We start from the raw sequence: 15,143 nt of genomic DNA, 5'->3' as shown, positions 1-15,143 counted from the left end.
TCCTCATTGTATTATCCACCACTGGAAGGGTATTGGCAGAAAAGAAGATCCATAGCCAAAATCATGAACTTCAGTCATCAGTTATAATTCATCCAAATGCTGTCTCCTTAATGGAAGACACAGGGTTTCAAAGAAAAAGTAAATGTGTTGATTACTGACATACACAAGGCTAGCAATTAATACATTCTGAGTCTGAGTTGCAAACAGAGCCATCTGGTGGGCTTTTCTGGTAATGTTAGAGAATCCAGATTGTGTCTGGCTGTAGCATTGCAGGTACATAAGGACATCAGGAGAGGTACAGTTCTGCTACAGGGGTAAAGCTGGCATTGTACAAGGCAAAGTCTTGCATTTGGCATCTCATAAGAGCACTTGTATGGAACTTTGAGAAGTGACTGAATTTTGAATTAACATTCCAATCCAGAGTTATTAACAAAGCCTGTGATTTACTGATTTTAGCACTTGTCTGTATCTTGTGACATCATTATGAATTTCTTCTGCTTTGGAATGGGACCCACTTGACTTGCCCTACATATAGATCCTCTCCTGCCCCTTGGCTGCAGGGAATAAAAATGAATTATAACAGGGTGACCCATTGGCTCATTGCGCAGCTGCTGGTGAACCTGAATCCTACATAATGGAAATACCAATAACAGAAAAAAAACACAAAAAACGTTTCTGAGGTTCTCAAAAAGGATTTATTACAAGATTGGGCTCTGTCTCCTCCAGTCCTGACATTACACTGTATTTCTATTATAATTCATAACAGCCAAATGTCATCATCAGTCACTATAAGAGCTATATAGCTCATAGAATCACATATAAAGCAGCTTTAGTACATATAGCGAAACACAGAGCCCACATATACCAGCAACTATGTATGTATGGCTGATACAGTGTGACACTACTGGGCAACCACATTTATTATTAGTTATGGGCGAAAATACAAAAACGGACGCCGGCAACAAAAACGAGATGCCGGTGCCAAATTTTTTGCCGTTTGGAGAATTTTGCAGCAAATTTATCAACGAAGCGAAACACCCCAAATTCGCCCATCACTATTTACTATTTTTAGTATGATCCATGATCCTTATAACCCTTACCCTAACCCTAACCTTAACCCTAATTCACTAACCCTAACTTTAACCCTACTTCACTAACACTTACTCTAAAACACCACATTCAGAATCATTAGGGATTTCCATTCCACCAAGAGATGGCTCTTATTATTATTATCTGATATTGATTGAGTGTTTCTATGCAACTTGATGTAGGTGAGGGTGGGACGCTGCCAGGGTTTAAAAAGAAACATTGCCATAGGACATTTATTATCCCATTCATTGATCCCTACTAAGGGCACTTTTTAGCAGAGACTGGTTCCCCATACACTTGAACTTCACACAACTGGAGATACGTCTGTTTCCCAGGTATCACAATGTTGACAAAGTGCCCGATCATCCCGTTGCACTTGAACACCTGAGTCGCACCATTCCCCAAGTAAGTGATCTCTGCACAGCTGGAAAAGGACAGAATATATGTCAGATTTAGGTTTCCATAGTAATATAACAATCTCATAGGGTGACTGTTACCCCAATGTTTCTATATATCTGTAACCTTTTTATGAGCTAAGGGGGCCCAGTCTGAAGGTCAGTTAGGGGGAGATTTGGGGTAAGGGCTTATTTGTACCCTGGGTACCCCTGGAACTATAGCAGGGTGACACCCCAATGTTTCTATATATTTGTAACCTTGTTATGAGCTAAGGGGGGCCAGCCTGAAGGCCAGTTAGGGGGAGATTTGGGGTGAGTGTTTATTTGTACCCTGGGTACCCCTGGAACTATAGCAGGGTGACTGTTACCCCAATGTTTCTATATATCTGTAACCTTGTTATGAGCTAAGGGGGGCCAGCCTGAAGGTCAGTTAGGGGGAGATTTTGGGTGAGTGCTTATTTGTGCCCTGGGTACCCCTGGAACTATAGCAGAGTGACACCCCAATGTTTCTATATATCTGTAACCTTGTTATGAGCTAAGGGGGCCCAGTCTCAAGGTCAGTTAGGGGGAGATTTGGGGTGAGTGCTTATTTGTACCCTGGGTACCCCTGGAACTATAGTAGAGTCTGGGTGACTTATTACATCAATATCTCCAAATATCTGTGAACAAACGGGAGGCCTCATCATGAAAGGATCAAAAGGAATAAAAACCATTTCTGTAAGTGACTACACTGTAAGTATATGGGCAGCTTTACTCAGGTAATACTTTGTTCAGATACGCCGGCCTATGGAAGGAAGAGGAATAGAGTCCTGCAGGTATTACACAAGATATAGAAAATCACTTTATAAAAATAAGAACATATAAAAATTATAAAACAAACATATACCTCGGGTTGTTATTGCCGTTATTTACTAATGAGTCACCAATGAGAATAAGGGCCCCATTAATAGTTTCTCCACAGCAGTCGCCCCTGTTGGTCACCACCACCTGGGAAATCTTATAGGACTGCAGTAAATCCACTCGCCACCAGGGGGACTCGTCGTTTCCGGTGATGGAACAGGAGCCATGGTAATAGTTAGAATCCAAGTTTCCATCATTAGAATTGGCAGCGAGGGCTAAATACCCAATGTTGTAATTGTAGTAGGTAGAGGACTGAGTCGCACGGCCATGAAGGGCAAGATTCCCAACTACAGAGGAAAGATAATAATATGGAGAATGAGCCATTGGAACTCTATTGTTGGTCATTAATATAATGAAACATTTAATGGACATTACATGATGTGTTTAACCCCCACATGTGCCTACTTATGGTATAATAATAATGATAACGACTGATATTATTGTCAGAAGAACCTTAAAAATCAAGGAGTGGCTGAAAAAATACATTAAGCAGCACTGGGGCCCCTATGAGTGGGGACTAAGGATTCAGTACGTAACTATGCAAAGAATTTACCCATTATTATACTGGTTAGTACAACCTGCAGAGGACACTTACCCACCCTCAGATGCCAACTCTCAGTTATTAATGGAAGGTCTCCTGACGCTTCTCTGCTCAGTTCTGTTGCTCATCGTTTGCCACTGCCACAAGGGAACAGCAGGGGGCGCACCTGTTACACATTCATGATACTGACATTGTCTCAACCAGAAGCCTCCAGAAGTGAGGGGCAGTGTAGGGCCGTGCACATGGGACAGGAGATAGGGATGTATTTACCCCACCAGTATAGGCACTAGGGATAAGGGAAGACTGTGCTGTGGTCTATAGAGAGGCAGCTAATTACTCACTGCTAGTACTGCACATTCTAGTTGCATTGATGTTATCTGCATTGTTGCATACTCTGCTTCTCTGGCTGCTTAAAGGGGCAGATCACATTAGACTTTGATAAAATATCTAGTGCAAGATGCAAAGAGAGGGAAGAACTGGGCTGATTTCTCAGTTGGCTACAGGCTCTTTGCTAGGGATGGGGGCACCTCAATGATGATGGGGCAGCTGTTTTGGGAGAGAAGATGACTAGAGGGTTGGAGGAGATTTTAAACTAGGTGTGGGGGGGGGGTTCAGTAAAAGATTCAGTGGAAGACATGTTAGATGAGATAGTGGGCAAAGAAAGGGAAAATGGGGGAGGAGATTTGGCTGGGGATAATGTTAAGGATAGGGAGGAGCACATGTCGTTTGTTCAATATGGGACCAGTATTAAATGTATGTTTACAAATGCAACGAGTCTGACTGGTAAAATGGGAGAACTGGAGGTGCTGTAGGGAAAATATGATGTGATTGGCTGAAACATGGCTGAATGAGTCACATGACTGGGCAGTAAATATCAGTGGCTATACTTTTTTTCGGAGGGACAGAGGCAATAGAAAAGGAGGAGGGGTATGTCTGTATGTTAGGCAGGGTTTAAATCTAATATAAAGGAGGAGCTTATGTTAGAAAATGAGGGGGCAGAAGTCTTATGGGTGGAGTTCTTCACCAATTGTAAAGAATCCAGCAAATTAATTGTAGGAGTCGCTATAGACCCCCTAATGTAAGTGACAAGGAGGAGGTGAAGCTCCTGATGCAAATAGAAAAGGCTGCTAGTTTGGGTAAAGTAATGATAATGGGGGATTTTAATTACCCAGATATTGACTGGAGCAACAGTACTGCCAGATCAGTTAATGGGAACAAGTTTATAAACTGTTACATGACAATTTTATGGCACAGGTTGTTGAGGAGCCAACCAGAAAAAATTCTATTCTGGATCTAGTGATCTCTAATGAGCCAGAACTTATAGCAAAGGTGCAAGTCATTGAACCCCTGGGTAATAGTGACCATAATGTTATATCATTTAATGTCTGGTGCAAAAAACTAATATATACTGGGGCAACAAAAACCATGAATTTTGGAAAAGCTAATTTTAGTGCCTTGAGGGCTGCCCTACAGAGTATTGATTGGGGCATTAAGAACAGAACAGAAATAGTTGTCCTTTATAATGTTATTAAATCATTACTGTTCTCAATTTATTCCATTAAGGACTAAACGTAGAAGCTCTAAGAATCATCCTGTGTGGCTTAACCTTTTAAATGCCACAGATCGTAGAATCTACGTTCTGTGGCAAAGGTACTTGAAATGCCACAGAACGTAGATTCTACGTTCTGCAGCATTTCCTGTTTCAGGAGCGGAGGAGCGGCTGTTAGAGCCGCTCGCTCCGTTCCTGCTCGATCCCCTGCCCCTAGGCAACGAGCAGAGCAGGGGATCGAGTGGCCCCTGGGGCGCGATCGCCCAGGGGCCCAAAAACAGCAGCAGGCACGTGTTACTTACGTGTCCTGCTGCTGCAGCCTGCACCGGATCGTCGATCTCCGCCCCCACAGCACACAGACAGGAACCACGAGGCAGATGTCTTCCAGGGGCTCTTCCTGATCGCCTGCAACAGTCTCCAGCGATTTTTTCAGGTTAGTGCAACAATTACACACACAAACACACCAACACACACTTATTACAGTAATACACACTTAGATTCACACTTACACACACTTACACATACATTTTTGGGGATTGGGGGGGTCACTTACTCTCACTGCACTTACACACATGTGCACACGCACACACGCGCACATAACATGTAATTTACCATTTGTACACACGCACACGCACATACATGGCATTGTGGCTTTTTTTTTTTTTTTCTTATCGCATCGTTTCTTTTTTTGGCTGAAAAAAATGTTTTATTGCCATTACGCATAGCGTATTCGCTAACCGTACTGTGCAATAACTTTTGTATGTTATTTCGGTGATTATATTGCAATTTTGGGTATTTTGGTGCATTTTTAGCCATTTTATTGAATTTTTAGCCATTTTATTGCATTTTCAGCTCTGCATATATTGTGTTCACTTTTTTCTAGCCGTATAACCTGTTTGGCCCATCTAAAATATTCAAACTGTGATTCTGACAGCCGATAACACTAGTCTGGAAAAAAAACATTGATTTTTGTGGTTTTATTGGATTTTTTTGCATTTCACCCTTTACTGCCTTATTTTGTTTTGCCTTGTAAATTTTATCTACTATATATCCATTTGGGGGTCTCTGTGCGCCACATAGTTTGGTATATCTATGCATTTTGGGCATCAAAGTGTTCAGTAGACCTCTGGCGTTCATATTTAGGATGTTTTATGCTGATACGTTACGAAATGTGGGGCATATAATGGGGTAAAATTCAAGCTTTCTGACAATTTTCAGAAATTTGATAAAAACCGTTATGTTCAGCATTGCTTTGCAGTTTGGCAGTTTGCAGTAGAAACACTTATTTACCCATATTGGATTCGTCAGAATGTGTACTTTCTGAAAATATATGGTTTTCTGGGGTCTCTGTACTGTTAGGGGGGTCTAATGTCGCATAATACACACACCAGGTGCTCATATTGCAGCAGCCAGCGCGTCAGCTGTGAAAATGTATATACACTATTGTCATTTGGGGGTCTCTGTGCGCCACATAGTTTGGTATATCTATGCATATTGGGCATCAAAGTGTTCAGTAGACCTCTGGCGTTCATATTTAGGATGTTTTATGCTGATACGTTACGAAATGTGGGGCATATAATGGGGTAAAATTCAATCTTTCTGACAATTTTCAGAAATTTGATAAAAACCGTTATGTTCAGCATTGCTTTGCAGTTTGGCAGTTTGCAGTAGAAACACATATTTACCCATATTGGATTCGTCAGAATGTGTACTTTCTGAAAATATATGGTTTTCTGGGGTCTCTGTACTGTTAGGTGGTCTAATGTCGCATATTACACACACCAGGTGCTTATATTGCAGCAGCCAGCGCGTCAGCCGTGAAAATGTATATACACTATTGTCATTTGGTGGTCTCTGTGCGCCGCATAGTTTGGTATATCTATGCATATTGAGCATCAAAGTGTTCAGTAGACCTCTGGCGTTCATATTTAGGATGTTTTATGCTGAAACGTTACGAAATGTGGGGCATATAATGGGGTAAAATTCAATCTTTCTGACGATTTTCAAAAATTTGATAAAAACCGTTATGTTCAGCATTGCTTTGCAGTTTGGCAGTTTGCAGTAGAAACACACATTTACCCATATTGGATTCGTCAGAATGTGTACTTTCTGAAAATATATGGTTTTCTGGGGTCTCTGTACTGTTAGGGGGGTCTAATGTCACATAATACACACACCAGGTGCTTATATTGCAGCAGCCAGCGCGTCAGCCGTGAAAATGTATATACACTATTGTCATTTGGGGGTCTCTGTGCGCCACATAGTTTGGTATATCTATGCATATTGGGCATCAAAGTGTTCAGTAGACCCCTGGCGTTCATATTTAGGATGTTTTATGCTGATAAGTTACGAAATGTGGGGCATATAATGGGGTAAAATTCAAGCTTTGTGACGATTTTCAGAAATTTGATAAAAACGGTTACGTTCAGCATTGATTTGCAGTCTGGCAGTTTGCAGTAGAAACACTTATTTACCCATATTGGATTCGTCAGAATGTGTACTTTCTGAAAATATATGGTTTTCTGGGGTCTCTGTACTTTTAGGGGGGTCTAATGTAGCATAATACACACACCAGGTGCTCATATTGCAGCAGCCAGCGCGTCAGCCGTGAAAATGTATATACACTATTGTCATTTGGTGGTCTCTGTGCGCCACATAGTTTGGTATATCTATGCATATTGGGCATCAAAGTGTTTAGTAGACCCCTGGCGTTCATATTTAGGATGTTTTATGCTGATAAGTTACGAAATGTGGGGCATATAATGGGGTAAAATTCAAGCTTTGTGACGATTTTCAGAAATTTGATAAAAACGGTTACGTTCAGCATTGATTTGCAGTCTGGCAGTTTGCAGTAGAAACACTTATTTACCCATATTGGATTCGTCAGAATGTGTACTTTCTGAAAATATATGGTTTTCTGGGGTCTCTGTACTTTTAGGGGGGTCTAATGTAGCATAATACACACACCAGGTGCTCATATTGCAGCAGCCAGCGCGTCAGCCGTGAAAATGTATATACACTATTGTCATTTGGTGGTCTCTGTGCGCCACATAGTTTGGTATATCTATGCATATTGGGCATCAAAGTGTTTAGTAGACCCCTGGCGTTCATATTTAGGATGTTTTATGCTGATAAGTTACGAAATGTGGGGCATATAATGGGGTAAAATTCAAGCTTTGTGACGATTTTCAGAAATTTGATAAAAACCGTTATGTTCAGCATTGCTTTTCAGTTTGGCAGTTTGCAGTAGAAACACTTATTTACCCATATTGGATTCGTCAGAATCTGTACTTTCTGAAAATATATGGTTTTCTGGGGTCTCTGTACTGTTAGGTGGTCTAATGTTGCATAATACACACACCGAGTGGTTATATTGCAGCAGCCAGCGCGTCAGCCGTGAAAATGTCTATACATATTGTCATTTGGGGGTCTCTGTGCGCCACATAGTTTGGTATATCTATGCATATTGGGCATCAAACTGTTTAGTAGACCCCTATGTTTATATTTAGGATGCTTTATGCTGGTAATGATACATGGACAATACGATGCTGGAAAGTTGAAGCTTTGAGGCAATTTCCAGATATTTCACCAAAACCGCCAAATTTGGCAAAGCCTTGCGACTCAGTAGTTTGGAGCAGAAAGGCATGGGTACCCATTTTAGATTCCGTAGAATGTGTACTTTCCAAAAATATATGGGTTTGGGGGGTAAACATATATTTCTGTGTTTTTACCCCGCAAAAATGCAGTCAATGTGTTGATTTTTCATTAGCTGAAGTTACCCACGGGACTGTTTGTATGCGCTAACTTCATTTTGGGGCCTCTAAATGCCAGATACTTTGGTAAACTTATGAACAATGGCCACCAAAATGTTCAGAGGAACCCTGGCAATCATATTTAGGGTGCTTTTTCTTAGTACGTAATGACACATGGGTGATATGGTGCTGGGAAGTTGAAGCTTTGAGGCAATTTTCAGATATTTCACCAAAACCGGCAACTTTGGGAAAGCCTTGCGACTCAGTAGTTTGGAGCAGAAAGGCATGGGTACCCATTTTAGATTCAGTAGAATGTGTACTTTCCAAAAATGTATGGGTTTGGGGGGTAAACATATATTTCTGTGTTTTTACCCCACAAAAATGCAGTCAATGTGTTGATCTTTCATTAGCTGAAGTTACCCACAGAACTATTTGTATGCGCTAACTTCATTTTGGGGCCTCTAAATGCCAGATACTTTGGTAAACCTATGAACAATGGCCACCAAACTGTTCGGAGGAACCCTGGCAATCATATTTAGGGTGCTTTTTCTTGGTGCATAACGATACATGGGTGATATGGTGCTGAGAAGTTGAAGCTTTGAGGCAATTTTCAGATATTTCACCAAAACCGACAAATGTGGGAAAGCCTTGCGACTCAGTAGTTTAGAGCAGAAAGGCATGGGTACCCATTTTAGATTCTGTAGAATGTGTACTTTCCAAAAATGTATGGGTTTGGGGGGTAAACATATATTTCTGTGTTTTTACCCCACAAAAATGCAGTCAATGTGTTGATTTTTCATTAGCTGAAGTTACCCACGGGACTGTTTGTATGCGCTAACTTCATTTTGGGGCCTCTAAATGCCAGATACTTTGGTAAACTTATGAACAATGGCCACCAAAATGTTCAGAGGAACCCTGGCAATCATATTTAGGGTGCTTTTTCTTAGTACGTAATGACACATGGGTGATATGGTACTGGGAAGTTGAAGCTTTGAGGCAATTTTCAGATATTTCACCAAAACCGACAACTTTGGGAAAGCCTTGCGACTCAGTAGTTTGGAGCAGAAAGGCATGGGTACCCATTTTAGATTCAGTAGAATGTGTACTTTCCAAAAATATATGGGTTTGGGGGGTAAACATATATTTCTGTGTTTTTACCCCACAAAAATGCAGTCAATGTGTTGATTTTTCATTAGATGAAGTTACCCACGGGACTGTTTGTATGCGCTAACTTCATTTTGGGGCCTCTAAATGCCAGATACTTTGGTAAACTTATGAACAATGGCCACCAAAATGTTCAGAGGAACCCTGGCAATCATATTTAGGGTGCTTTTTCTTAGTACGTAATGACACATGGGTGATATGGTGCTGGGAAGTTGAAGCTTTGAGGCAATTTTCAGATATTTCACCAAAACCGGCAACTTTGGGAAAGCCTTGCGACTCAGTAGTTTGGAGCAGAAAGGCATGGGTACCCATTTTAGATTCAGTAGAATGTGTACTTTCCAAAAATATATGGGTTTGGGGGGTAAACATATATTTCTGTGTTTTTACCCCACAAAAATGCAGTCAATGTGTTGATTTTTCATTAGATGAAGTTACCCACGGGACTGTTTGTATGCGCTAACTTCATTTTGGGGCCTCTAAATGCCAGATACTTTGGTAAACTTATGAACAATGGCCACCAAAATGTTCAGAGGAACCCTGGCAATCATATTTAGGGTGCTTTTTCTTAGTACGTAATGACACATGGGTGATATGGTGCTGGGAAGTTGAAGCTTTGAGGCAATTTTCAGATATTTCACCAAAACCGGCAACTTTGGGAAAGCCTTGCGACTCAGTAGTTTGGAGCAGAAAGGCATGGGTACCCATTTTAGATTCAGTAGAATGTGTACTTTCCAAAAATATATGGGTTTGGGGGGTAAACATATATTTCTGTGTTTTTACCCCACAAAAATGCAGTCAATGTGTTGATTTTTCATTAGATGAAGTTACCCACGGGACTGTTTGTATGCGCTAACTTCATTTTGGGGCCTCTAAATGCCAGATACTTTGGTAAACTTATGAACAATGGCCATCAAAATGTTCAGAGGAACCCTGGCAATCATATTTAGGGTGCTTTTTCTTAGTACGTAATGACACATGGGTGATATGGTGCTGGGAAGTTGAAGCTTTGAGGCAATTTTCAGATATTTCACCAAAACCGACAACTTTGGGAAAGCCTTGCGACTCAGTAGTTTGGAGCAGAAAGGCATGGGTACCCATTTTAGATTCAGTAGAATGTGTACTTTCCAAAAATATATGGGTTTGGGGGGTAAACATATATTTCTGTGTTTTTACCCCACAAAAAATGCAGTCAATGTGTTGATTTCTCAGTAGCTGAAGTAAAGTCCTGATCAATTTGGATGTGCTAACTTCATATTGGGGTCTCTAAATGCCAGATACTTTGGTAAACCTATGCATAATGGGTATCAAACTGTTCAGTGGACCCCTGGCAATCATATTTCAGGTGCTTTTTCTTGGTACCTAATATAGTTTGGGATATGCGGAGCAGCAAAATAAAACCTTTGAAATGATTTTTCAGAATTTTGAATTTTTTTTTGAAAAACCGCTATTTTCAGACAAGGTTTTATGTTTGGTAGTTGGGAGTAGAGAGAGATAGTTACCCATTTTGTAATCGGCAGAATGTGTACTTTTCAAAAATGTATGGTTTTCTGGGGTAAACCTACGGTTTCAGGATTTTTTGCCTTGGAATCTAAAGCATGCCGTTTTCTGCCTTAGTGCTTTCAAAATTCGGTAATATACTGCCGGGAGTTTTTGCTGTACAGAAATCCTAAATCTCCCTAAAACTATACATATCTGGTATTGGCACGTTCGAGAGACATAAGGCTTTCCAAATCAGTTGGATTTTCATCCCTAAAATGAAATATTTTTCTGGTATAAATTGATATACGATGAAAAATGGTAATTTTTCATTTTTTTTTGGTATTTAGCACTATAAATTTTTTTGCACAGGTGGAAATACATGAAAACTCAGGCAGATTTAGAAAGCTCAGTTTCTACCGAAAAAAACAATGTATAGTTTTCCTAGGTAAACTATAGGTTTCCCCTCAGAAAATGCCCCTAAAGTGAGAGAGCACAAAATGTTTCAAAAACGGCTGGCATTTCGCGTAACCAAAATGTGAAATTCTGCTGGCACTTAAAGGGTTAATACAGAAGTAGTGATGGGCGAATTTGCGCCGTTTCGCTTCGCCGAAAAATTTGCGAAACTCGCGAAACGACGAAAAATCTGCGAAACTGCGCCGGCGTCTCGTTTTTGACGCCGGCGCCCTTTTTTTGACGCCGGCGCCCGTTTTTTGACGTGAATTTTCGCGGGCATTTCGCGAATTTATTCACTGGCGGCGAATCGCGCAAATTCGCCGCGAATTCGCGCCTGGCGAATAAATTCACCCATCACTATACAGAAGTAAGGAAGTTAATGGGAAAGAAGAGAAAGGCATTTAAAAACTACAAATCTGTAGGGACAGAAGCTGCATTTAATGAATATAAACACTGTAATAAATGTTGTAAATCAGCAATCCGGAAGGCTAAGAAAAGAAATGAAGAGTTAATTGCGGTGGAGGTTAAGACTAACCCCAAGAAGTTTTTTAAATATATTAATAGTAAAAAGATGCAGGTTGAGAGTGTTGCTCCATTAAATAATGGTACCAGTATGGTTGTAACAGATACAGATAAGGCAAATGTGTTAAATCAGTAGTGATGGGCGAATTTATTCGCCAGGCGCGAATTCGCGGCGAATTTGCGCGATTCGTGGCAGGTGAATAAATTCACCAAACGCCCACGAAAATTCGCGGAAAAAAACGCCCGGCGCCGTTTCGCGAATTTTTCGCTGTTTCGCGTATTTTGCGCAAATTCGCCCATCACTATAAATCAGTTCTTTTCTTCAGTGTATACAATAGAGGAGTGTGAGTTCCCAGGCTCACTTTATAGCTGCACTAATGGCTCAGCTCAATCTAGTCAGTGGCTGACTCAGGATATGATTCAAAAAGCTTTAATACAAATTAATGTAAACAAGGCTCCAGGGCCTGACGGCATTCACCCCCGGGTTCTAAGAGAGTTTAGTTCAGTTTTAGACCAGCCATTATTTCTGATTTTCTCAGATTCACTGTCATCGGGTATGGTGCCTATGGATTGGAGAAAAGCTGATGTTATTCCAATATTTAAAAAGGGATTACGATCTCAGCCTGGCAATTATAGGCCAGTAAGCTTGACATCTGTGGTGGGCAAATTATTTGAAGGCTTGTTAAGGGATCACATTCAAAATGTTGTCCTAGTGAATGTCATTATGAGCAGCAATCAGCATGGCTTTATGAAGGATAGGTCATGTCAGACTAATTTGATTGCATTTTATGATGAGGTCAGTAAGATTCTGGACAGTGGGGGGGGGCAGTAGATCTATTTGGATTTTGCCAAAGCGTTTGATACTGTGCCCCACAAACGACTGCTTTCTAAACTAAGGTCTGTTGGGCTTAATGAAGTCGTTTGCACGTGGATAGGAAACTGACTACAGGATCGGGTACAGAGGGTGGTTGTTAATGGGATATTCTCTACTTGGAGTAAGGTTCTTAGTGGGGTCCCTCAGGGCTCAGTATTGGGGCCACTTTTATTTAACTTGTTCATTAATGACTTAGGGGAGGGTGTTGTAAGTAATGTATCAGTGTTTGCAGATGAGACAAAACTATCAGCCCAATTAATTCCATCCAGGATGTGGCACTTGCAACAGGATCTTGACTAACTGGCAATCTGGGCAGCTAAGTGGCAAATGAGATTCAATGTTGATAAATGTAAAGTCCTGCACCTGGGATGTAACAATATCCACTTATACCCTTAATGGGACTGCACTAGGCAAATCCAGAATGGAGACGGAGCTTGGAGTCCTTGTAGATAATAAACTTGTCTGTAGCAAGTAATGCCAGTCAGCAGCATCAAGGGCAAATAAGGTCTTGACTTGTATTAAATGGGGCAGAGAGTCACGGGAGGAGGGGGTCATTCTTCCAATTTATATAAATCATTCTCACTATTCTTCAATTAATTTTCTCTTTATGTTTCTCTTATTTTCCTCTCCCCTCCTGTTCTCTACAACCCTCTCTGATGCCTCCACCTTCTCTACTTCTCTCCCAAGATCTCATATCTCCTGTTATCTTCTCTGTGCTTTTTAAATTGTGCTTTTTACCCTCTTTATTTCATGCAACTCACCTTGATCATTGTGCTGAGCTGCAATGCCAGACACCACACACAAGAGGGCGGCAGTGAGGAGAAATCCCATTTCCTGCAAAAGAGCAAATAAGGAGTTATTTCCATTGGTTAAACTACATGTCCTTGTGAGCAAAATTACCGGCCGACAGTCTAGAGAGAAATCCTTGGCCAGCTGGACTGTAACACAGAAATGCTTTATTTTATATACTGTACTTATGGGGTTCAGTAGTCATATTACAGTAATGAGCCCACTGAGCATGTGCAGTGCCACTGACACACATAAACCTATCATTCAGCGCACATTTACCTTCATTATGCAATAAACTGTTTTAGGTGGAGTTCCCCTTTAATTATACTCCCCTGATAATAATAAATGTACAGTACCTGTATGTTTCAGACTTGCCCTCATGCACAACTGACTGTGAGTGAGCCGAGCCCTGACTTTATAGAATTTACACATTTATCATCACTGAAATCTCTTAGAAAGTTCTAATCACTAGGGCAGGTGCTCATGATAATATTCATGTCCTACAAATATCTGCTCACTCCATTGATAGGAAACAATTAAATATTCTTAAACATTCCAATGAAACCAAATCAATATTTAATATCAGTCAATAGCACAATACTCACAGAGTGGGAGGAGCTTATCAGCCTCTTACTGATAATTCCTTTCCCTCACTGCCTGTAGTGCTATGGGTACTAATAAAGGGGAACTATCACAAAATTGAAAATTTAAATACTTAAATATGAAACTTTTGTAGGGACCCATAACGTTAATGTGCCCTTATGGCTTTAAATCCCTACACTTCCTGATCTCCCTAGTTGCTGGGCAGATGCCCATGTAATTGTAATTTACATATTCCAGTTATTGGCCAAGAGGTGTTGTGCCACCTGTCACATTTTTGTATACTGAGAGAGAAGAGGTGGATCTTCCTCTTTGGCTCCTGGTGTCTGACCCATCTGGATGTTTTCAGGGAGCCTGGGTACAACAAGGCCCAGTAAAAACAGTTTACCCTAGAGGGAGCTGAACCTCTAGTGTGGAAGTTGGGGAGCAGGGACCTCGGCTAGTGAGTGTCAGGAATATAATGTTATTGACTCTCTAGGAGAGTAAGACAGTGAGGGAAGAGAGAAAGAGCAGCTTTTGCTCCATCAAGGAGGTGTTGCAGGGAGTAGCTTCCCAGCCTGTAAGATTTGCCTACAGTGAAGGGATAGGGTTTACGTTCTCCTCCCTGACCCCTCCACTGGGTGAGATCCAGACCATGTGTGAATATTTCTGCCTGGAGGTGCTGCACTGCCTTGACTACATCCTCAGGGAATGTACCTGCATCTGCCTCTGATATACTGTCTGACACGTGTGCTTATCTATTCTGCAAATGCCTCTTTATTGATGTAAGTACCTTGTGGATCTTTTGTCTTTGACAAATAAAAGTTTGTTCTGTCTGATTTGCAAGAACCTCCTGGCACCCAATTCTTTATTGTTTAAAGGACAAGGAAAGTTAAACTAAAGAAGTAGCTAGAAATTTTGTAGTAGTAAAAGCAGTTGTAGGGATGTGATAATTTATACACCCGCACCTAGTATTGGCAGGCAACTCCTCAGTATAATGGACACCTAAATGGGTCCTAACCAGCGGCCTCTTTTCTGATTATATAGTGAATAAAGT

The 15,143-nt window shown here is 41.0% G+C and overlaps 1 protein-coding gene across 1 annotated transcript; it reads right to left on the bottom strand.

The window, feature by feature from the left end:
• Nucleotides 1-653: 653 nt before the first annotated feature.
• LOC108716282 (fucolectin) lies at nucleotides 654-13,889 on the bottom strand. Its single transcript, XM_041563638.1, has 4 exons — nucleotides 13,864-13,889; nucleotides 13,480-13,552; nucleotides 2,371-2,671; nucleotides 654-1,513 (listed from the first exon to the last, which is right to left on the bottom strand). Exons 2-4 carry the CDS (start codon nucleotides 13,547-13,549, stop codon nucleotides 1,348-1,350), a joined length of 537 nt encoding a protein of 178 aa, XP_041419572.1. The 5' UTR covers nucleotides 13,550-13,552; nucleotides 13,864-13,889; the 3' UTR covers nucleotides 654-1,347.
• Between the last annotated feature and the right edge of the window lie 1,254 nt (nucleotides 13,890-15,143).

The sequence above is a fragment of the Xenopus laevis genome, chromosome 5L, assembly GCF_017654675.1.
Source record: "Xenopus laevis strain J_2021 chromosome 5L, Xenopus_laevis_v10.1, whole genome shotgun sequence".
NCBI classification, from domain to species: Eukaryota; Metazoa; Chordata; class Amphibia; order Anura; family Pipidae; genus Xenopus; species Xenopus laevis.
The sequence above is the reverse complement of the archived record's forward strand: the minus strand, read 5'-3'. Positions and strand labels throughout refer to the sequence as shown.

What these genes read in the sequence shown, in the direction of transcription:
- LOC108716282 (XM_041563638.1), bottom strand. Translation starts at nt 13,549, where the DNA reads ATGGGATTTCTCCTCACTGCCGCCCTCTTGTGTGTGGTGTCTGGCATT. An exon ending in AGCTCAGCACAATGATCAAG is followed by an intron (nt 2,672 to 13,479) that starts GTGAGTTGCATG and finishes TTTCCTCTGTAG; the next exon opens with TTGGGAATCTTGCCCTTCAT. An exon ending in AACGGCAATAACAACCCGAG is followed by an intron (nt 1,514 to 2,370) that starts GTATATGTTTGT and finishes GTCCTTTTCCAG; the next exon opens with CTGTGCAGAGATCACTTACT.